The sequence below is a fragment of the Cibotium barometz genome, chromosome 17 (assembly GCF_041138505.1).
Source record: "Cibotium barometz isolate CiBa-2024 chromosome 17, ASM4113850v1, whole genome shotgun sequence".
In the NCBI taxonomy this organism is placed as follows: Eukaryota; Viridiplantae; Streptophyta; class Polypodiopsida; order Cyatheales; family Cibotiaceae; genus Cibotium; species Cibotium barometz.
In genome coordinates, this window is record NC_141062.1 from 21008865 (window position 1) to 21033813 (window position 24949).

Consider the following 24949-nt stretch of genomic DNA (forward strand, 5'->3'; position numbering starts at 1 on the left):
GGAGCATCTAAAGAGTATTGGCATATTGTGAGACCATTTTGGGGATAATCTATTTATATATTTGACAATTTATGCATGCACGAGTAGAGTATAGCCCTAAGAAAATTCTAACATTCACCTATTGCACAAGAGGTATAGAATGGCCATAAGCCCATTCCGCCGAATGGGCATACAGGGGTAGAGATTGGCCCTAGGGCCATTTTTCCAAATAAGCATGTTGGGGACATAGAATGTACTTTTTAATATGTTTTGATAGCATTAGTAGCAGGGGTATGGTGTAGCATCGATTGCATGGAATTCGTCATTGTATATCTCTAACGCACTTGGACTGCTTGTTTTACCGTGCATGGAAACTTTCCATGATTGCATTGTGAACATACAAGTGTAAAGAAAACAAATTATGGCATTCTACTACATTGTGAAATAAATCTTCTCATAGTTGCTATCTAAGCATCTAGCCTCGTTTGGGTGCACCCAAAGCCATTTGTGGGATTCATCCTATTTAGGGTTGATCCTGACAATTGTTTGCTCCCTTCTAAACAATATCAATTCCAAGCTATTTAAAATCTAATGCAATGGTGTGCTATCTATCATACCAAAAACTTTGACTTCTTGAAGGTAACTACAATTAAAAACATTTTTGTCTTGAGACCAATGTTTCATCATCCAAGCCTTATGGTCCTCCACGCTTTCATTCTTCTTTGTGGACAATCTTTATCAATGTGTTCTAACCCCCCACAATAGAAACATGACTTCGAGAGATTTTTGTATAAGAATTTAGTTATTATGGTCTCATCAAAACCTAGGACACTGATCTCTAGCATCTCATTGATTCTTTCTGCTTGAAGAGCTAAGATGCAGGCCCTACAAAATAGGGTTTACCTTGAACTTAACCGGCTCCTTCTGAACTTCTCCTTTCTTTAGAACAAGTCCTAGAGCAGGGAATAGCATGCTATATCCATTTTTTTATACCCAACTCTAATATAGTTTTTTCCTACCAACAGTAGGCTCCTATTGTAATTTTGACAAGGTTGGGTTTCAACCCGACCAAAAAGATGTAAAATAGTGGGAATGTTATACCAAGTTTCTCCTCTGACAAAACAAATACTAAATTTTCGAGAAGGCAATGAATGAGATAGCAGTGGATCATGGCACATCAACAACTAATCAAGATGAAACAGCAATGTTCAAGAGAGCAAAGAAACCATCACAGAGCACAATCAAACTAGCGCCAATGAAGAGCACGCTCTCGATCCATGTAGTAACAGGGATGGGTACATCCACCTCATCATCAAATATTGAAATATACTTGTTTCCTTGAAATAGCTGCCATAGATGTGCCAGATCTCAGTAACGTTCATTACCTGAACAAAACATAACAGACCCCTTCCCAGACATAAAAGAGCAAACCCTTTGATTAAATATATTTGACGGGGATAATGACGACTGACAGTACTAAGTCAACCTGATTCACATAGTTTGTCAAAGGGCAAAATTTTGATGACAATGTTTAAAGACTTTAAAGCTGCTAGCACTATCATTAACATTCACCTGAGTAAACATAGCAAACCCCTTCCCAGATAAAATACCAAACCCTGAAGTGAAAATGACACCACATTCAGTGTTGCAGCCGCAAGTAAATAAAAAACAAGAAGGCCGGACTGCATCGTTAACAAACAAAATTTGTGGAAACATTAGAAAAAAGCTTCATGGACAAAATAAACAACATTAAAAAGGGGAAAAAAAAGAAACCATAAAACAAAAGCAATGGGCCAAAATAGGAAGACTTGAAAGACCTTGCCTCCAAACAAAGTAAAGGTCCACCACAGAATATAGAAGTCTACCAAAACATAAGACAGCCAAAACACAACCTCCTTCAGTTTTTACAACTATCAAGAGCCCTTCTGACAAAACCTAGCCTTACAAACACATGGAGATGGTAACCAGGGTGTACAGATCCCTGTCGGGTGCAGCTTGGGGTGACACACAGTACATGACTTATCCTGTAGAAGCAAGTACCACAACACGACCCATTATGGAAACAGATGAGGGAACGCCTATTCCTTCCAAGGAAGAAACAACATGAGAAAAGGAGAGAACTATGCTGCAGTTGAATCCTAGGCATGTAGACGGTGGGCAGAAGAAGAACAAGGAGGGGTTGTGTACCAAGAAGTCGTCCGCAAAAATGCAGAAATTCCTCCATCTTGTCTTTTCAGCATGGAGGAGGAGCAGAGCAGCCTCAGGAGAGTTCTGGGAAGAGCATCAGGAGACCTATCAACAGTTTGCCAGGGATGAAGACAGCAGATTTTGTAGCAGAATAGAAGTTCCTTTCTACTTCAGTGGTGGTGATGGCGATGCAGCAGTTTAAAACCAGTTTAGAAGCAGAATTTCCAAGCAACAGAAGAATACAGTGGCAGTGGCAAGTGCAGAAGCCAGCCGCACCGATCCATAGCAGAAGCACACCTCAAAACACAGAACAAAAATCCTAGGTGAGCTTGATCTTGTAAAGGACCAAAATATTAAAGTCTAAACCATAGAATAATAAAGCAGAGACATCTTTATGTTAATTGAGTTTCAAAAACCAGACACAGGGCAGAAACTTATCCATCATCAGGCAGATGAAGCTTCAATATTCTGCCTTCTGCTGAAGGAGGTCAAAACTGGATGCAGTCCAAAGCTATATGTAGACAAACTTAGCAGTTTGATGTAGCCAGAACTCGAGAGAGCTAAAACTGGATCCAAACACAGTCAACTGCCAGCAAAGCTTTACTAGCAGGTAGTGTGCCTGACAAAACTAACATGTAACCAGTGTCTTTCTACATAAAGCAATCCAGCTTAAGAGCTCCCCCATCAAGGACTGACGCTTCTCTCATAACGGCGCTCCCTTATCTGTGGACTCCTGCTAAGAAGACAAACAAGCAATGAGTCTTTTTCTTTAATGGAAGTGCTAGTGATTGTCCATCCAAAAGTTAGTCCACAAGTACAGCACACCAAGTACAGCGGCATACCCATTGGCAGGAGAGGATTCTTTGTAGCTTGGTCGTCGCAGGGGAGGTGACTGACTCAAGCTTCGTTCTCTCTGAGGAGAATAGCTTGGCCTTGCTCGGACCGGAGAGCGGCTCCTCCTAGATCCATAACCACTAGGGCTCCTACGGCGTGGACTTTGACCACTGTCAAACCAGCCAGAACATCATGACATAATACACAGCTTAGCACCCCCACAGTTTGTGCTGTCCCAGGACGACCCACATAACACATAGTTTAGCACCCAATAACCAGAGGCGCCCACATTCAACATACAGCTTTAGCACCCAATAAAACTTATACAGCACCTGCGCCCATAGCTTGGGCTCCGCCTGTAACGAGGACTGCGACTTCGAGCCCGAACCCCACTGCCAAGGCCTCCAGGCCCTATACGTAAGCGACATTCCCTGGCAAAATGACCGGGTTCTCCACATTCATAGCACTTCATGTCATCCCCTCCACGACCGCCGCCACCACCCCCGCCACCACGAGGAGCACCACCACCCCCACCACCAGAGCTACGCGACAGCTCCACCCGCCAGCCATTTTTCCCTACATACCGTCAAAAATAGACAACAATGTATGCAAATTATAAAAAACATTGTGCATATGGAAAAAAGGTGATGAAACGTCTTGAAAAAAGTTCGTGAAGAAGCCCTCCTTCACTGTCTTCCCTTTGATAAAGTCACAAAATTGTCAAGTAGGTGAGTATGCAGGTGTTCAATACCCTCAAGAGCAAGCTGTATGCTAACACTACAGAGTAGCAAAACATAACTTATTGCTCACCATTCAAGCCTCGAATGGCATCATTGGCATCTCTACGATCCTCAAACTCCACAAAGGCGAATCCAGGAGGTTTACGTGCCACCCACACACTGTGTATCCAATAATATGCTTTGATGTCACATTTTGGAATGCAAGCATGTAAATCAAACAATCCACAATAGTGACTTTAGTGACTTGAGACTCTTGAAAACAAGATAACTTATGTTGAAGAACTAAATGGTTCTTTTCACTAGCCGTTTTATAGCACATAAACCATCATTTATGATACCTATACCTCTGCCTTTCCAACAAAGCAGCTATATAAAGATCTATGACTACAAAAAAAATCTATGGAGAGCGTGTAGTGTTGGAGTGGAGACGAAGGTAGCAAACACACACACACACATGCAACAAGCAAGCACAGAGAGAAAGAATCACAACACTTTCTAACTTCTCTAGTGCAGAAGCCTTCGTGAAAATATCTGCCATATTGTCCTGTGTAGAGACATAAGTCAAGCTAATCTCTCTTGCAATAAGCCTCTCCCTAACATAATGATAATGCACCTCGATGTACTTTATGCGAGCATGAAACATTGGGTTAGTCACAACTGTTGGTCATGTCCAGTCCCGGCTAGTTCAGGTGTGAACCCAACTTACTCATGGGCACTTTTTCCCTGTGACTGGACACAGGTTTTTTCCCCGTGTGAACACACTTATGTGTGTTGGGCACTTTGCCCTAGGCCTTTTAGTACTCACTTGGTACTTTTATTTCATATCATTATTGAGTACATCTTTTCTAGCACACTCACGTTTCTCTGCACTTGAGATTGTGTGTGTGTGTGTGTGTGTGTGTGTGTGTGTGTGTGTGTGTGTGCACGCTAGCTTCCCTCCTACCCAACATTGGTATCAGAGCAAGGTTAGGGTTAACATTAGGGTTTGCCCTCCTACTTCCTGCCCTTCAGAGCTTGAGCCGCCGCCGCTCTAGATTAGGGTTTTGCTGCATTAGGTTAGGGTTAGGGTTTTTCCCGCCGCCGCCGCCCCTGTGCACCGCCAGATCTGCACTTAGCTGTTCGCCGCCGCCGCTCAGCCACCCAAGATCTACTTCGCGCCGCTGAGCCATCCCAGATCTGCTTCGCCGCTCTAGATCTGGCGCTGCCTGTCCTCTGCACCGCCTTGCACCTCAGATCTGGGCGCCCTGCGCCTCCTGCAACAGTAGCCGCCTGCGCCTTCCACCCTGTGCGCCACCGCCTCTGCCGTCGCCCTCACGGGCAGCCGCCACCTGCGCCGCCCTATACCGTGCCCCGTACCGCCATACGACCGTACCTGCACCACCATACGACCGTACCTCCACTTGTAAACTGTACCTGCTCTGCATTGCCCAAAGCAACTTCAAATTCCAGATCTGCAAGGTTTGACCTGAAATTGCAGACATTGCCTGTTCAAATTTAAGGTTTTTTACAATTGAGCCTGCAATTGCAACATTGGCACACATTGGCATTGATTTCAACAGATTTGGTGCATAATTGCACTAGAAATTTGGGAATTTTACAGAAATTGACTCGATTTTGCAGAAATTGACACTATTTTGCAGAAATCGGTACTATTTGCAGGCAATTTTGGGTATTACAGGCACATTTGGTTGACATTGGGGCATTTCCCCCGATATTATCGGCACATTTGGTTGGCATTGGGGCATTTCCCCCAATTTTTGGGCATTACAACATTTGGTACAGGTGAAAATCGCATTAGCAGATTTATAGGATTTGCGCACTTGCAGCTCTTACAAGTGTCAACTGACTGTGTTTTTCATGGCACATGTATACATTTGTGGTTTGCTGCAGTATATATATGCCATTGTGGACACTCTGACAGATTTGCATCATCGTGCAGTACGCTTGCAGATTTGGGACATGCATATGTATTTCTCGTGGTGAAGGAGTTCCCTTTCAGTCCATTGGTTATCCTCGTATTTATCTCCCACATTCTTACGGTTTTGTTGGGCATTGCATACTCGTGTTGTGACTTGTGACAGATTTGTTGTGCTATCATGGCCAACAGTAATAATGACCTCTTTGGAATGCTATCTCAAGAGGACAAGCTCAATGGGGCCAACTACCCATGTGGGCTTATATGATGCGTCATGTTTTGGTCGCCAAAAATGTATGGTTGTATGTGGATGGCACTGAGGAGCGTCCTCTTGCACCTGCTCCAGCGGAAGGTGAAGTGATTCCCGCTCATCCTCCTAAAGGTCCACCTCCTCGTCTTCCTCCTACTCAGCAGCAACGTACTTGGGATGCTAGGGATGCTCAAGCCCATGCATTGATTGCTCTGGTGATGCCTCATAGTCACTTGTGCTTGTTGACCCTTATACCGGTCTATGCTAGACGCTTTCTCTGATGTGAAGTCTACTGGAGATGCCTTTTATGTTATTTTCCCTTGCAATGGGATTGTTTCTATAGTGTTGACATTGTCACTTTCTCACATGTGATGTTTACTAGGAGTGCCTTTTACACACTTGGCCAGTGTTGGCTTGCTCTCATGGTTTTGACATGTCACATGTATATTGTTCATTGTGGGATTATGCATCTTTACACTTGCCATACATGCCACTGATCATGGCATCGCTGAGAGTTTACCCTATCCTCTCATAGCATTGGCTGATGCCCGCCTCGAGCCCCCACTTTTTCTCCCTATTTTCCGCTTTTCCCATTGCTGAATTTTTACTTTTATCAGCCCTACCATTGCTGATTTTCCCTCATCGGATCCTCCATTGATGAGTTTCACTCTTGCAGCTTACGTTGCATGTCTCACAGGCATGACTTCTTGATCCTGTTGCCTTTACACATGCGTATATCTGCTACCTCTTCTTATGCTTATCGCTGGTGCAGTTACAGAGCATTGATGTGAATTAAATGCAGTTCAGCTTGGCATTTGGTACTTGCCTTCAGGGAGGTATTATGCGATGCCTCTTGATTTGATGCAGTTGATGTCCACATGATCTTTGCCATGCATTTCTGGTGATGCATTTATATACTACTGTGCTCTAGCATTAGCACTATGACATTGGGGATTCTCCTTTTCCCCCTCATATAGTGCTTGCTTTTTCCATTGGCATTGCAGTTCACTCTTACTGTGGCAGCATTCACAGCTTTATCACCCTGTTGCTACCCATTCACACCATTCACTTGAGGGGGGTTTGTTGGTCATGTCCACTCCCGACTAGTTCAAGTGTGAACCTAGCTTATTCACGGGCACTTTTTCCCTGTGACTAGACACAAGTTTTTTCCCCGTGTAAACACACTTATGTGTGTTGGGCACTTTGCCCTAGGCCTTTTAGTACTCACTTGTACTTTTATTTCATATCATTATTGAGTACATCTTTTCCAGCACTCACGTTTCTCTATGCTTGAGATTGTGTGTGTGTGTGTGTGTGTGTGTGTGTGTGTGTGTGTGTGTGTGTGCAGGCTAGCTTCCCTCCTACTCAATAGCAACGGCCAATGCACTCTGGCTGTCAGTGAAGATGGAGGTGGAGGAATGATGTCCAACACCAAGATCTGCCAAAAGGCATCTAAGCCATACACACTCCACAGTCGCTATAAAAGCTACCATGATATACATGAATCACCAAGATGAAAGCAAAAGCCACTAGTGGACACTAGCGTGTCATAACATCTAGCCCAATGTCACTAAAAGCATGCAACTGAATATCACCCCCCTTAGCATAGAATAGTTCAACAAATTGAGTGCCCTATAAGTATGGATTACTTGCTCGACAGCTTGCCAATGCTTCCTTATGGGACTATGCATAAACCTGCTCAACTAGGAGCATAGATAGATGAGGCACCCAACAGCCTACTGATAAAGTGATGCATCAAATGGTTGAAATGCATCCTGGAGACTAATCCTAGCACCTATCCCAAACCATGTAAATAGTCTCTATTATGTACTTTGACTGCAACATCACAATACCATCATCACATTGCATAAACACTATGCCCAAATCATAATGCAACGAGACCAAATTGTCATCTCAATGACAAATGTAAATTCAACATTGAAGATTGAAATCTTTCTCCTCATTGGAGCTTGTGAGCGGCATGTCATCAACGTATAAAACGATGACCAATGAACAATCTTTACTCCTCTTTACATAGAGGGTACTCTGGATTGTTGCAAAAACCATTTGCAACTCTTGTCCCTTCTGAACAAAACCACGAGGTTGAGATACATAAACCTTCTTATGCAAATCACCATTGAAGAAGACAGTCTTGATATCCGACTAATGTCCATTCCATCCATGATGTGCTGTCAATGCAATAATACACCCGATTGTAGTCATACGAGACGAGACGTAGAGACGTTCTCATTATAATCTATGCTCTTTTCCTAAGTATAACCCTTTGCAACAAGCCTTACCTTGTAGCGATCAACGCTACCATCTAATCGCTACCATCAACTTTGCGCTTAATCTTATAATCTCACTTCGTATCAGTGGCCTTCTACCATAAGGCAAATCTACCAAATACCCAAGTGCCATTTTTGAGAATTGAGTCATGCGCATCCTGCACGGCCTACATTCAATGATCACTCTCTTGTGCTTCCTTAAAAAAAAACAAGTTTCCCTCATTGCATATGCTGGCAATAAGAGCATGATCCACACAAAAAAAGTTACATGATGAGAACCTACACAAGTCCCGCTAGGCAAAGGAGTAGCTAATTTGCTCTCTCGCAATGCTTCCACCAGCCATGTTGACATACTCTTGGATGCATGTATGGCTGCCCTTTTCTCATCCACTATATCATCCACAATTGCCTCATCAATAGACTGATTTGTGGGCTGAAATTCAAGCTGATTTTCGGCTTGTATGGATTGAATTTCGGCTGGTATGAGCATTCATTTGCCCTACATATGGCTGTCCTATTGACATTAGGGTTTGGTCATAACCATAAAAAGAAGCATAAATGACTTGCTAATAATCATCCTAATCTAATAAGAGCGAGAATGCACGAGAGGCTACCGTTAGCATTCATCTCATGTCTGTACCATACTATACCGTAGAGAGTGAGGGCCTGTGATGTGGGTATGCCCGCCCACGGGAGGAGTCCCCGATTATTTCCATTTTTCCCAGTTTTGTAGGCGTGTAGTGGGGGGCTTCTGGTTGTGGGCTGGCTAGGCCCAAGTCGACCAAGCCATGCCTGGTCGTGGGGCCCTTGTATATTAGAGTTTCATAGCACATCTCTTCTCCGACACTTCTGAATATTCTGCTCTCAGTTTTCAGTCTCATTTGTGTTGCACATTTCGACAACTACATCTTGCTTAATGTGTTATTATTAAACTATTAAACATAAAATGATAGTACTTTTATAGAAGACCCCCCTTTACAAGAGTGTGTGCATGGTTGCCATTGCACATGCCACATGACGGATGTGATGCCAAGTGTCCTCAATAGGTATCACATGCTCACATAATATCTTAAGGGGTTGTTCCCACACAGAAAGGAGCCTAAACAATAGATATCTTTACAATGTGTTGTTCCCACAACACACACTTTATACAAATCTCCTTTAACATTAACTTTCCCTAACAATCCCTCCCTCAATGAGGCGGCATGAGGCAAAGTCAAGAGCTATCCACCATGGAGCCAAACAAGAGCCACTAAGCCTAGCTAAAGAACCACTGGGCCCAGGAACTGCTCTGTGTAGCTCCGTAAATTAGCTTTGCAGAAAACTAGAGTCTTGGTACCCTCTCTGCAGACCACCTGATAGACATTATGATTAGGACGGAAGCAGAGAGGCTGTGCTTATGCAAGATTGCACGAGTACAAAGCTACGTGCTATAGAGCATCTGGTATTGAGAAGGGCTCGTGGTGGGTCCAATGGGAAGCGAGGCGTTGAAAAGGCCTCCCAGAGCTTAGCCAACGAGGACCAAACCAAACTAGATACCGGGGGAGACGAGGGGAAGGGCACAGAGGCGAGAGCCCGCAGGAGGCAGGGTAGCATGGAGCAAGAGCCTCAAGGAGGCAGGAAGAGCTACTTCAAAGGCTTGTAAGCAGGAGCTCGATGGCCTTCAGCACCACCTCAGAAGTGCCGAGTCGAACGGAGGATAGGCCGGTGTAAGAGGGAACGTCGGGGTGAGACTCAAATCCGAGCACAAGCCTAGCACGAGTGTCCACGGTCGATGTTGGGCCGGTGGCAACGTCAGGACCAAAAACATGCACAAACCAGAGTCAGTTGTGGCCTTGAGTCGAAGAGCCAAGTGATTCCAAGAACGAGACATTGAGAGTCCTCAAGCGCGGCAAAGAGCACGGGTGCAGGCCCAAGGGGGCTTGGATGTTGTTGACAGTGCAGGACGACCAACGTTCATGACCTCGATGTCGAGTTGTGACAGCAGCACAAATGTCTCCAGAGGAACGAGCAAGCAGGGCACAGGTGCGGATACATGGTGGTGATGAGAGAGCTCGTGGGTGACTAGATGGCTTGGCCCGACATGGGCTATGGTGGGAACACTCAGAGATGGACGACTGCGTGCACATTAACGGCCGAAACCAAAAACCAAAAACCAGAGCGCTCTCATACCAAATATTCACAATCGGGTTTGGACAAAAACCATAAAAAGAAGCATAAATAGCTTGCTAATACTAATCCTAATCTAATAGAGCCAGAATGCATGCGAGGCTACATCTTGCTTAATCTGTTATTATTAAACATAAAATGATAGTCCTTTTATAGGAAACCCCCCTTTACAAGAGTGTGAGCATGGATGCCACTTCAAATGCCACATGTCCGGATGTGATGCCAGGTGTCCTCAATAGGTATCACATGCTCACATAAAATCTCAAGGGGTTGTTTCCACACACAAAGGAACCTACACAATAGATATCTTTACAAGGGGTTATTTCCACATAACACACACGTTACACAAATCTCCTTTACAAGGGGTTATTTCCACATAACACACACGTTACACAAATCTCCTTTAACATTGACTTTTCCTAACATGTCTAGCATTGTACAAAGGTAGGAGTGTATCAAAGATGTCTTGTGAACATACATTTTGCTGTTTATGCATAAAAGCATGGGCTGAACTAAGCTTTCAACAAAGACAACATCTCTACTCACCAAAATCCACCTTATGGCTGGATAGTAGAGTCTAGATCCTTTGCTTTTTGAGCTATATTTTACAAAAATGCATTTTATTGCCTTATATCTAGCTTATTATGTTATTACTCAAGCACAAGAGCATAAGTAAGACAACCAAAAACATGCAAATGAGCCACAGAGAGCTTCCTGCCATAGTGGTCTGCAAGGCCTTGGTGGGGCATCTGTTTAGCACATATGTGCACACATAACGGTCTCCAAGCAACAATATGAGGCAAATCCTAGACTTTAACCATGCAACGTGCCATCTCCATGAGGAATATGTTCCTCCTCTCAGCCACACCATTTTCTTGAGGTGTGGAAGGCATCGTGCATTAATGTTTTATGTATGCCTCTTTCGCCCATATATGCATGAAATTCCTTTGGCATAACTCCCCTTCTCGATCTAAGCGAAGAGTGCCAACTTTACGAGCACATATTTTCAACCATAGAAACAAAGTGTCTAAAGCATGTAAAAACCTCTGACTTTGCTTTCAACGAATACACCCAGGCGTGCATGAAGTAGTCATCAATTAAAGTCACAAATTAAAGATATCTCCCAATCGATGGTGTCCTCATAGGACCACATATATCATTATGCATAAGTTGTAATTTTTGAACAACCCTTACTGATCCATCTTTCGAGAATGATGCTCCTTGCATCTTGTCCAAAATGTGCCCCTCACATAGAAACAAAGAAACCCCTCCGGGTCTGCCAAATCTCCAATCCCAAAAAGAAATGGAGTATGCCTAAATCCGTCATCTCAAACTCCTTTGACAAGGCAACCTTCATCACAGATATGTACTCCACATGACCGCCAGTGAGAATATGATCATCCACATAGAGGATAATCAAAGTGACCATACCGCGTTCTCGAAAGAGATACAAGTTCAGATCTACAAAACTGATCTCTAGAAACCCTTTCTAAGAAAGAAAGATCAATCTTCTAGTTCCAAGCCCTGGGAGCTTGTTTAAGACCATACAAGGTCTTCCGTAACCTGTAAACCATGCCTTTTGATCCCGGATACTGAGAGCTGGTCGACTGTTGTAAACAGCCCTTCAAGGCTGGCCGACTTGTTCTGTGAGCCATACAAGAGTAAGGTGAAGATGCAGGGTTGTCCCGGGCTGATGTGGGAGTGCTATGGGCTGTCCATAGTTGTCCTGCATGTGCTTGATGCCGGGAATGCTCTCTTGTACTGAGGATTCACATCGAATTCAGCATATGTTTTTGTTTTGCTTTCGTGCTGTACTGGAAGAGATAGGTGCTAGCCAGTGGAGAATCCTTGGCCACCCGTGAAGTTGTATTTGGAAGCAGACTCCTTTTTGGTAATTTAACCATAAAGGGGGGGGGGGGGGGGGGGGGGGGGGTCAGCCCCTCTTCTGGCCCCTAGTGTGGTATACTGTGTAGAGTTGTCATCTTTCTTTTATTTGGCATGCTTATGTGTATTTTCTGTTTTCATAATTGATAAGATTTCCGTGCTACAGTTGCCCTTTCGTTACATTGGTATCAAAGCTTGGCTTTCTACAACGCTTGTGCCTTATATGATGTTGGATATGGCTGTAAGGAGTCATTATCCGTGAGAGAAGGTTGGGATTCTAAGGTAGCCCTCGTCTTATTGTCACACCTCGAAAGAGGTTACTTTTGGTTTAAGTGGCAGTGAGCGTGTGGAAAGACTTCGTGGCCCTCCTGTCTATGTAGGGGCACTGTTGCACCCTTGTAGTCTATTCAGTATCATACTTGGGAAGCTAGTAGAGAGCGATTCCAGGACACGGAAATTCTCTTCTTTCTAAAAATCTGGTAGATACATTATGTTCAGCCAGTCAGATCATTATGTGGAGGACTCTTATCACCCATATTCGCTGCATGCGCGAAGAGGATAGAGACAGGGACCATGTTGGGGCTTTGGCAAATAACGATCCACCGTTGTCTGCTGCTAGGGCTGAGGATCAGCACGATATTGACGCTTTGATGAATGAGCTTGAAGAGCTCCGTGCTTTGCAAAGGGACCCAGATGTACAGAGGGTTATTGAATCAAAGTCTCATGTCAAGGCTGATGTGGTCACTTTTGATGCAATTGAGAATTGACAAACCTCAAGACTTGGTTGTTACTTATTTGAAAAGCCATGGCGATGATGTTTCCGATGATGAGGACAAGTGGATCTTCACAGGGCAACCTCACAGGTTATCCCTTGAAGGGAATTTAGATGAAGTTATGAGAGGACATGCAACCCGAGCTAGTGATATGAGAGGACATGCAACCCGAGCTAGTGATATGAGAGGGCATGCAGCCCGAACCAGTAATGTGAGAGGGCATGCAGCCTGAACTAGTGATGTAAGTGGGCATGCAACCCAAACAGATGGTATGAGGGGGCTTGCACCCCATTTAACAAATATGAGGGGGCATGCAGCCCGAGGAGATGATGTACATCGACATGCAGCTCAAGCAGATGATGAGAGGTTTTCAGCCCATTTGAGAGATGCAGAAGATCTTCATGCATTGCCGGCGGTATCTCCACCTTCTAGGTATGTTCTTGCTCCCAAAGTTCCATCTAGAGTGGAGGGTGTTGCATGGGAGCATCGTCGCCATCGTAGACGATGCTCGTCACAGCAAGAAGGCCAAAGAGTTCAAGTCAGGGGACAAGGACATCAAATTCGAGAGCAGTTTGAAATAGCCTTTTGCACTAAGGACTTCACCGAGAAATCCATGCTCAAGCATGTGGGTATGCATCTTAAAGAGACTGCAAGTGATTGGTGGATGGCAAAGCTTTTGGATAGGACAGCTGCTCGTACATGGAGTGCTTTCAAAGAGCAATTCTATGATCAGTTCCTTCCTCCTCAATTCGAAAAGGGTGTACAAAAGGAATGGAATTGGCTAACTCAGGAAGATGAAAGAACACACACGAGCATTGACACGATCCCACAACTGTGCCTGAGCCTCCCGTTCTTTCCTAGTAGATGGTAACAACTCCCTGTCCTCCAACGCCGGTCGTGGAACACCAACAATAATGAAATCAACCAAGTCATAAGACTCCAATACAGACTCCATCATTACCTTCCATATGCCGTCCGTCCAACTGTCGATCCACGAGAAACATGGGGAGAGTAAGGATCTTCACGTGCTTCTTAGCCATCTCAAGCAAGTCGGCCATCTCGGGCGCGATAGAGGGGGGGGGGGGGGGGAGGTTACCTTGGTCTTGTGAAGGGAGGGTGGGTGGGAAAAAAATTGAAGAAGAGGCTGGAACTAATATGCAAGGTGGCTGTCCAGCCGTGATAGCCACCTTCTACCCAATCTCCAAGTCCCGAACAACCCAAGAGGTCTCCAATCAGCACCAAAAAACAAGCAGTCCCGCAAGCTCTTCAAATCTCTCGCAAGCTCCAAGGTCTTCAACAAACAGTCCCGCAAGCTCTCCAATGTCTCCAACCTTCAAGTCACTTGGGACTCTAATACCATGTCGGAATACGCAGCGGATATGAGACAAATTGTTGAGAGCACAATGTAGTAAGACACCAACATGAAGACGAGCAAACGCAAGAGAACCACCAGCCTGAAAAACGCTAAACTGTGTGGAAGAGCAAACACATACGAGAGAGAGTGAAGCTGTATGAACCCTGCACTATATACAAGATCCAGTACACAATACCCAACACAATGAGGTGTGGGGGGCAGCCCCTCTATATAGATGGTCCAGGACTGCTGGTCGGCCAGCCCAAAACAGGCCGACAACAGTCCCAACTGCTGTCGGCCAGGTCATCACAGTCGGCTAGACCAGAAAAATAGGCGGCCAGCATCTACTACCCCACGACCACTAAACAAGGGAAAAAATGGAGGAACACTGAGCAATGCTCCTGGGCGGGCACACCCACAACAAAGGCCCTCTGTGAGATAATGTACAGACAGGAGATGACTACTAACAAGTACATGTATGGCTCATGGAGCCTAACATGGTGTGATTCCCTTGGACTAGCTATCCTGGAGATCTTCTGTATTTATGTTTTGGGAAGGTTCCGGAAGGATCATGAGCCCTGGACGTTTTAGCTGATACAACTACACAGATGGGTGTTTCTTCTAGTTTAGCTGCACTCATGTGTGTGCATGCCTTTGATTTTATATTTGGATGACTTGTCTTGTTTGCCTGGACAATGCCTGACATTACTGCGTGTGTTGTCCATGGGACCGGGGATGCCTGGGCAGTGGGCACCCTGTGGACATATGTGTGTGCACACATGTTTGAGACTGACAAGTGGACTACATGTGTTTTGCAGGTGGTAAAGTGTCCCTAAAAACCTAATTTACAGCTTCACATACTAATAATTATGGGTGGCAGGTTCACACACACTTATGAGTGACCAAACAACTTATAAGTTGTATATGCTAGACAGAACTTATTTAATACATGTGGCAGCCATAAGGCGAGCACTAGACCTGATTTGTACCAACCACTTGTAGGTGCCCCCTTCTGGACCAATAAAGCACACGATTAAGCTATTTTCAGCAGGGAGGCTCTATTACTGGAGGAAAACTCAGATTTGGAGTAGGCGCATGCTTTACTAGGTGCATGGGAGCTGGTCGACCAGTTTTGCAGCTGTTGGCAGCCCTCTACCACCTTCTACCACGACAGAAACCATCTAGGTGTATGGGGGAAGCTGGTCGACTACTTCTGGGAGCTTTTCCTACTGCTGGCCGGCTGCTTACAGCTCTAAAAAGCTGCTGGTCAGGGCACTAGAAAGGGCAGAAAGCTGGCCGATTTGTGGAGAAGGGATTCCCTTCTGATCGGAGACCTTCAGGCTTGTGTAGTGCTGCTGGTCGATTTCTTCTGTGGCTATTGAGAGCTGGTCGACTGCTGTAAACAGCCCTTCAAGGCTGGTCAACTTGTTCTGTGAGCCATCCAGGAGGAAGGTGAAGAAGCAGGGTTGTCCCGAGCTGATGTGGGAGTGCTATGGGCTGTCCATAGTTGTCCTACATGTGCTTGATGCCAAGAATGCTCTCTTGTGCTGAGGATCGACATCAAATTCAGCATATGTTTTTGTTTTGCTTTCATACTATACTAGAAGAGATAGGTGCTAGCCAGTGGAGAATCCCTAATCCAACAGGGTTAGGAAACCCCGAGACTAGGGATTAGCGTATTGATACTTGACTAGGGGTCCTGGATTAATAAAACAAGATTAATGGCCTATTATAGCAAGTTAGCTATCTATGGCGTAGTTATCACTATATAAGTAAGAGCTTGGGTTATTGTGAGACATAGTTGTGCAGATGCACCCTTGATGGTCTAGCTTGGACCAAGAGAGCAAACATGCTCATCATAGTCACAGGAAACGGCCGTTTCAGTCCTTAGAATCGTGTTTCTCCGTTTCAGGACCCCGTCCGTTTCCATGGCCATTTCTCGTTTCCCAAGTGATATTGTCACAAGAACGACCGTTTCCACTCCAGAAACCCGTTTCCCCATTTCCATTCCTCAAACGTTTCCGTTTCCGTTTCTCGTTTCTCGTGACTATGATGATCATGCCATGCACATGGCGAGTACGTAGGTTAGTGTGTCGAAGGCCTACAAACAAGCTTCACTGGAATGGGATGCCAAAGTTAGACACATACCTATGGGATTATGCAAGAAGCTTTAGTCTTGGCTCAAGAGAGATGAATGGATGCTCGTCGCAATTGGAAGGTGAGCTATAGCCTACTATCTAATGATTTGGTTTAGGACTAACCATCTTGCTATAAATAGCCAGTACACATGGATTTATTAATAATAACCTTAGCTGCACGTATTAGCCTACTTTCTCTAAATCCCAAGGCTCTCCTAACCCAACCAGATTAGGCAATTGATCCCAAGGATTAGCGGTTAGGAGTGTTGAGATTTGTGTGATCTAGCATCCATTAGAATTAGTCCCTAGTGAATATATATTGTGTGCACCTTAGGGATAGACATCCTAAGGTCATTTGGTCTCTAACTACCATGGTTTACTAGTGTAGGCATGGTAGGTGGTTCCCTTGATGTAAGAGTCACTTTATGGTGAGATAATTAGGGAATGGTGGAGCCAATCTAGGGAGCTCAAACATTTTCCTCTTGGTTCTTTATATAAACAAGGTCCTACACCCTATGGTTGTGTAGAGAGGAGCCTTTGTAAGTGCTTTGTGCAAGCTACCATATGTTGGTAATATACTTGGTGAAACCTTTGTGGACATAAGCTTATCTTCTCAATGCATTAAGGTAATCTTTGTGGTATTCATGTTTATCATTCAATTCATGGTCTTCATTTGTTAACCCATCACATGCTAAGTGCATCTACATTGCTCATGTGCATTGATGAGTTTGGTTATGCTTCATTATCTTTGTGATTAGCCATTCTAGCATGCTAATCTCATCTCCTATTTCTTAACATGATATCAGAGCCCCTTTCTATGGAAGTGTGCTCTTTCATGTGTTGAGAGAACACATCTCTGTGTTGTGGGTCTTCTACATTGTTGGTCTCTTGTCATTGTGTGCAAAAGTGGTGAGAGTTTCAACATCTCATGTGTTGATTGAATTAGTTGCGAAGTATAAACTGGTTCTTGGCATTAGTTGCTCTATTACAACATGTGTTGCCTCATTAGTGTGCATGCTTAAGTAGCAGAGAGTAGAGCAATCCTTGAGTAAGCTCCTAGTAGTGTTCATTACTTTGTGTAGCTTAATCTCATCATTATCTAGCTTAACAAGGTGGCATTGTTAAGATTAAGAGGGGGATTCAACATCTAGGGCCACACCATTGTGGGTGTGAACAACCTCTTAAGAGAGAGCTATTCACTTGAGAGGAGTGCAAGGTGGAGTGGATCATTAGGACTTCTGTAGCCCAATTCAGGGCGACAAGGACCCTGCATAATCTCTATCCATTCAGCTCAGCACCAATCACCAAGACCTCAGCAAGTGACAGAGGGTCCAAAGCTCTATTAAGCAGAGAAGAAGGTACGGTTTGAGGCCTTCATTTCCTCAAAAATTGCAACATACAAGGCGGGTTCTCTTCAAGAATCAGTAATTCTGTTTGTGGCGATCACGCTCAGTACCAGAGGAGCTAAAAATCAACGACTGTGTGCGTGTCTTGGAGTATATCTCCTGCAGACTGGTCTGTTGCTCCTTCTACAACAAATGAAGGCTAATTGGTGCTTTAATTAGCCCCTAATTTGGTGATCTTGCCTGCAAATTGGTAGGAGGTCCTCTAGGACAGTCGACGACAGCTTCTTCCAGCAACAAACCCGTGTAAATCAACCACGATTCAAGGAGAATCTGGGCTCCTCCGTTTCCTCACCTTTCCTCCTCATTTCTAGGAGAGAAAGTTCAAACATTCAAAAATAATTTTTGGTGATTAAGGTTCCATAAAATTTAAGGTGTAAAAAGAATATTCACACTAGGCTCTTTGTGAGCATCTTCACATTTCATTAAGCCTAATTACACCATTCTAAGTGGCATTGCACATCTTTGTGATAACCATTTTGTATCATGCTCTCACATTATAAAGAGTATATTCCATTTTTCTGAGTGAAAACACATCATATACCTAGATGAATCCAAGAACATGCCCAAATTCACCTTTTAGGAATGTGCATGTTACATACTCATTGTAGTCAACCCACAAGACTATATAACTATCCACTCCATTATGCATAGTATGGACTAGATACTACGACATCCCCACTAACGTCATCAGTGCCCAATAGTGGCTGTAGAACTCTGTATCAAGATATGCTCACACACACACACACATAAGAGCATATATTCACACAAAGCCCTTCGTACTGAGTTTCTATCAAACCTCCAAAGATGCAAGCTAAACTCAGCCATAATGAAGCCTAGCACTAAGGGAAGTAGCAAATAGAAAGAATTAGTACAGTAAATAAGTAGTTGATAGGGCCAATGCACCGCTAAAGATGAAAGAATTATCATGCCTAGGTATCTCCATACTCCAACCAAGGCGCTGTTAAAAGCATCAAAAAATTCACCTAAAATTAAAAAGAAAAGAACTCCACCACACTACTACCTCACACAATCCCTCAACCTTTCAAAATTTGTGTTCACATGCATCTATTTGGGAAAGGACAGTTTTGATATTATAGTGTGATTGAATCTGATTCAATCTTGTTGCACCTCTCTGTGTGAGAGAACATATTCTTGTAAAAGAATCCTGTTATTGATAAAGGATTCTCTTATCACTCAGTGTGAGTTGTGATAGTGTGCACCATGTCCAGTTCATCCAGTCATCATTATGGACACTTCTTAGAAAAGTCTAAGAAGTTTGCTGGTTCAAAGTGCCATACATAGAGTATTAAAATGCAAATGGGATTGGTAGATTGGGAACTCTGCGCTATAGTCAATGACGCAGAAAAAAAACTTTCCAGAGATTTTCATGGTATCGATAAGTGGGTAAGCAATGATTCAAAAGCTTTATCCTTCATTATCTGTGGGTTAGCCGATAATCAGATCCATCAAGTGAGCTCCTCCAAGAGGTCTCATGAGACATGGTCTCGTCTCAAATCTATATTTGGCCTGGTTAATGCAGCAACATGAATGTTCCTCCGCAATGAACTTTACCAATGACAAAGAAACTGTAGCTAACCATGTGAATAATGTCAAGAGCTTGATTGATCAACTCAGTGCAGCTGGTGTGACAATTGATAAGAGAAAGCAGTTTTTATTTTACTTGCCAGCACGCCCGATGTATATGAGCAGTGTGTATCTACTCTAGCCAACCAAACCAACATTACCCTGGCATCAATAGCTTCGTCCTTGATCCTTGAGAAAACCAAAATGGCAGCAAAAAAGGCTTTCAAGGAGTCCACATCATCAGTTCACGTGAAATCGGTCTCATCATGGATATGAAGAAGAAGAAGAAGTTCCTCTGAACTTACTATTACTACAAGAAGAAGGGACATGAAGCCAAAGTGTGTTTCAAAAAGAAGCGAGACGAGGAGAACAAGAAGAAAGAAGACAAGCAATCAGAAAGCAATCATCATGAGGCCAATGTGGCCACAGTTATACCCTTCTCTAAAGCTTTGTGCTACTTACATTGTTAAAAGTCTATGTGACATTCATTTTCTCTTAGTGATATCTTAGTGAATTGTTTTTTCCTTAGTGATAGATCTGATCCAAGCACACCCTGTGTGGTATGGATGCTTGATCAACAGAGGGTGTTGAGATTTGTGTGATCTAGCATCCATTAGCATTAGTCCTTAGTGGATAGATATTGTAAGCACCTTAGGGATAGACATCCTAAGGTCATTTGGTCTCTAATTACCATGGTTTACTAGTGTAGGCATGGTAGGTAGTTCCCTTGATATAGGAGTCCACTTTATGGTGAGACTGGTGAGATAGTTAGGAGATGGTGGAGCCAATCTAGGGAGCTCACACGTTTTCCTCTTGGTTCTCTATATAAACAAGGTCCTACACTCGCATTGATGAGTTTGGTTATGCTTCGTTATCTTTAGATTAGCCATTCTAGCATGCTAATCTCATCTCCTATTTCTTAACAAGGAGAGCCTTGGAATTAAGAGGAAGCATGCTATTACAAGTAGCTAAGGTTATTATAAATAACCATCATGTTATAAATAGCCTATACACATGGATTTATGTCACATACCTAGTGCTAATCCTCAAGATTAGTGACCTAATTCAACAAGATTAAGGGATGTTAGATATCATCCACTACTTGCTGGCTTCCTATTTGGTGTCCTATTTTAGCCTCTAGGGTTGACCATGTTAGTCTGAGGGGCTGGTCACCCCTCACATGTATTTTACCCATATTTATTCCCCATTTATGGTCATGGGTATTTTTCCCAGTCGTGGAGATATTTATCACCAGTCGGCTGCCTTCATGTAGAGGTATATATAGCCAGCATGCCTCCCTCATATTTCATTGCTTGCCTAGCTTGTCTAGCTGCAGTCCCTCACGAGGTTCTCCCCTCTTGCTGGGGACATGTATTCCTTTTGGTGATGATATTGAGAGCAGGTTCTCACCTGTGTTTCCTCTCTCTCTCTCTCTCTCTCTCTCTCTCTCTCTCTCTCTCTCCCCCCCCCTCCTCTGTTTCCACTTTCCCTTCTTCCGCTGCACATTCTATCATGGTATCAGAGCGCCGGTGATTTTCAGCGTTGGATGCTCCCTCCTCTACCTCTTCATATTTTCCCGCCCATGGACAGATCTACGTTTTTGTGTTCATGCGTTGAAGCTTGTGTTTCTTCAAGGGCTGATTGATACCCATTCAGTGGGCTGCAGTTTCCTCTCTTCAGGGCATCAGTCTGCAGCTTCTTGGCAGCCTGACAAGGGTGTTTTTCTAGACAGCATACCTGTCCTTCTCCTTATGTACAGCATTGGGCAACTCATGTTATGGAGTTTGGGCAGATGGACCCCATCTTTTCTACAGATTCTTTCCATCTTGCGATGCCGACCTTTTCAGAGGATGCTTTTATACAGCATTTGGCTACTCTTGGTACAGAGTTGGAGCAGATTGACTCTATTTCTTTTAAGGGTTCCAGTAAGGAGCAATTTGCTACTCCCAGGATTGATTATCTACAGGATCTAATCTTGGTTGGTTATGAGGTTTTTCATACCTTCTCCAGGCTGGATACACGACATTCGACTTCGAGGAGTGTTCTTACACTTGGGTTTGGAACTAGATTGACTCTTTCTTTTAAGGGTTCCAGTGAGGAGCAATTTGCTACTCCCAGGATTGATTATCTACAGGATCTAATCTTGGTTGGTTATGAGGTTTTTCATACCTTCTCCAGGCTGGATACACGACATTCGACTTCGGGGAGTGTTCTTACACTTGGGTTTGGAACCATTATTTGGAGCAGCACGTCGCAACCTACATGGTTGTTTTCTTCCAGAGGAGCGGTGTACCTGGCAGCTTGTTCTGTTGCTTTTGTAGCTGAGTTGCTGAGGAGATTGCTTGTGGAGCTTTCTTGGTACCTGTTTCTGCAGTCTTTCATCTTTGATCAAGGACGGTGTCTCTGGCTTCTTGGAGTTTGCTCAACATCCGGTGCTGAGAGGGGGTGTTAGATATCATCCCCTACTTGCTGGCTTCCTTTGATGTCCTATTTTAGCCTCTAGGGCTGACCATGTTAGTCTGAGGGGCTGGTCACCCCTCACATGTATTTTACCCATATTTATTCCCCATTTATGGTCCTGGGTATTTTTCCCAGTCGTGGAGATATTTATCACCAGTCGGCTGCCTTCATGTAGAGGTATATATAGCCGGCATGCCTCCCTCATATTTCATTGCTTGCCTAGCTTGTCTAGCTACAGTCCCTCACTTACGAGGTTCTCCCCTCTTGCTCGGGACATGTATTCCTTTTGGTGATGATATTGAGAGCAGGTTCTCACCAGTGTTTCCTCTCCATCTCTCTCTCTCTCTCTCTCTCCCCCCCTGTGTTTCCACTTTCCCTTCTTCCGCTGCACATTCTATCAAGGGAGCCCTGGGATGAGGAGAAAGCAAGAAAATACGAGCAACTAAGGTTATTATTAATAAATCCATGTACGCAGGCTATTCATAACACGTTTGAAGGTTTCTCTGGGACAAAATATCATAAAAATCCCCTTTATTTGTTGTGCTTTTTTTCCTTGTTAGCCACACAAGCTGGTCCTCATTCTAGTTGCTCCCGCCTGCTGCCTGGGACTTGTTGATGCCTGCCAACCTATATCTATAGGCTGCCGACAAGGCCCCATGCCCTCCTAATGCTGATGATGATGATGCTGATGGTTCTGATGATGATGATGATGAGGATGAGGATGAGCATGAGAATGAGGATCTAATATTGATGCTACTCATGTTGATGCTACTAATTGTTGTCCTATCTGATGATTAATCAAAGATTAAGACTATTCATTCTAGAGATTAGCCATGGCATGGGTGCGCGCATGACAACAAATATGCCCAAATTTACATGTGTTGCAAAGTGGGGTTCTAGTGATTCAAGCTCCTTAGTGAGAACCAAGACAGTATGCAAGTATGACTTGGATAGTGCTATGTATACTATGCAATTATCTAATTTTATTTTCCCAACAGAGGTGTCATGATCGATAGTTACTTCGTGCATCCAAGAATAACATAGTTAGTCCTCGATAGATAGACGCCAACCAGGAAGCCTCAACGAAAGAATTTCTTCATGCATTTGCTTCAATTGCAATCTGTGTCACAGCCGAGTGCTAGTGACCAGATTTGTGACTACTTGTAGTTACTTATTACTTTCCTATACAATCATTGATCTTGTCTATTTTGAGTTACCAACAGTAACCTTAGATCTCACGTTTGATCGAGCACATTGAATGTATGTGTTTATGCTTAAATGCCCTACTCTTGAGTCTTGACATGTATAGGTTGCTTGTAGACAATGTGAAGAGGTGATAGAGCAATTGGTGGCCTGAAAACTGTGGCAAAGGGCTGATTGCAGCCTGCACACAGTTGCTTGTGTGGGCAGCAGATGGGCGTGATGTGAAGAAAAGCTAACATGCCAGCTTCCTGCATGGCACCAAGAGGCTGGGTTGCATAGCAGAGAAGGGAGAGAAAGTAAACCAGGGCGGCCAGCAAAGTGAACACTCAGGAGAGAGCAGTGTCCATATTGATGTGAATTGTATTCGGGTATAGACAGGAGCTGCTGTGCTCTGCGTGCACTGGTCGCCAGGAAGAGAAAATCAAGTAGTTATTTTCGAAGCCAATGGGTGTGTGGCGTATCCGTGCGGGTTTGTGACCACACAAGTTCCCCGACAGCATCCAGGCTGGTGGTAGCCATAATTGTGTAACGCGTTTGGGCAAGGGAATCTACTCAAGAGAGGGGGGGAGGGAGGAGAGGATTCAGCACATGGAGCCTTGGAGTTGTCTAGCCTCCACTGCAAGACAAGCCGTGCAGCACACCAAGGTTAGTCACCTCCCAGACCCAACCACCTCTTTGACAACCATGGGGGACTTTTTCCCTTCCCTCAGATGCCGCACATTTGGTGCCATTTCGCAGAAACTCGAGTAAGTTTTAGCTACTTAAAATACAGTAACTGCCTACTAAAGGTGGAATCCGAATACAGCTGTCTTCCCCTCATTGGGGACCAGATCCACACAGATCCCACCCACCAGCAGGAGGGCAAGACTGCCAGCAGATGGAAGCGGAAGGAGGCGGTCTGCCACTAGGGTCCCTCTTTGTCTTCTAAAATTCAGTCTACTAGAAACACAGAAACAAAGAAAAACAAACTAAAAGAGCAAAGGGAAAACAGCAGAGGAAGGTGCGTGCGTACCTGCGCAGCACGCCATACATTCTGAACTCGTCCTCGAGGTCCCGCTCGGTGGCCCGCGGGTCCACGTTGCCCACGTAGATGCGCGACATCGCTATAGCGAAGGCCTCTCTCTGCTTCTTCGCAGACTTTATCTCCTTCGGCTTCTGCTTCTAAACCTTGCCGTTTCATACCCTCTTTGCCTTCACACCCTCTCTTTGCCTTCACACCCCCTCTTTGCGTTTTGCTTTTTGATCCGCAAACTCATGACCGGACTCCGTTGGTCATTGCCTTTTTTTTCTTTTGTCAAATGTGTAGGAAAATTGATTGGATTATATTTTTAGATTTTCAAAATGCTTTCGACATTTTATAGCTTTGGTCAAAATTTTGGTACAATAAAAGCATTATTTTGTCCCTTCTTTGAAATTCAACTATTCATATAGCCTCAGGCAAAAAGAGGGTTAATAATGCCCCTTCTTTGAAATTCAACTATTCATATGCCCTCATGCAAAAAGAGGGTTGGCAAGTTGTTTATTATTATTACATTTTTTAAGCTACAAGATACGACTTAGAGCTGCATTTTAATACTTAAGATCTAGTATACTATGTTCCTCCTATGTGGTTTTGGTCGTTGCTTCAGTGATTTAATGGAATTAATTGAATATTTGACTAATCAAATGACTGGAGAATAATGTGTTGAGCACTTGAGTTCTTGAGTTCTTTATTGTTCCCTTCCCACCCCACCTCTCTCTCTCTCTCTCTCTCTCTATTCTTCCACCTCCTTCTTCATAATCCCT

General features: G+C 44.1%; 1 protein-coding gene across 2 annotated transcripts; it reads right to left on the reverse strand.

Annotated features, from left to right (window-relative positions):
• Window positions 1-1768: 1768 nt before the first annotated feature.
• Window positions 1769-24355, reverse strand: LOC147629776 (serine/arginine-rich splicing factor RSZ21-like). Of its 2 annotated transcripts, XR_015267748.1 has the most exons (6): window positions 24177-24355; window positions 3811-3899; window positions 3333-3576; window positions 3009-3170; window positions 2167-2899; window positions 1769-2003 (listed from the first exon to the last, which is right to left on the reverse strand). XR_015267748.1 is itself a non-coding variant. In XM_086811284.1 (5 exons), the coding sequence occupies exons 1-5, from the start codon at window positions 24263-24265 to the stop codon at window positions 2851-2853; spliced, it is 633 nt and encodes a 210-aa protein (XP_086667410.1). In that variant the 5' UTR covers window positions 24266-24355; the 3' UTR covers window positions 1769-2850. The 2 variants fall into 2 exon arrangements, 1 of the variants encoding a protein (XP_086667410.1); XM_086811284.1 differs by having other exon boundaries at window positions 1769-2899.
• Between the last annotated feature and the right edge of the window lie 594 nt (window positions 24356-24949).

Coding starts and splice junctions, on each gene's coding strand:
- LOC147629776 (XM_086811284.1), bottom strand. CDS start 24,265: ATGTCGCGCATCTACGTGGGCAACGTGGACCCGCGGGCCACCGAGCGG. Junction 3,900..24,176: donor ATGTATGGCGTGCTGCGCAG/GTACGCACGCAC, acceptor TTGGATACACAG/TGTGTGGGTGGCACGTAAAC. Junction 3,171..3,332: donor AGCCCAAGCTATGGGCGCAG/GTGCTGTATAAG, acceptor CTGGTTTGACAG/TGGTCAAAGTCCACGCCGTA.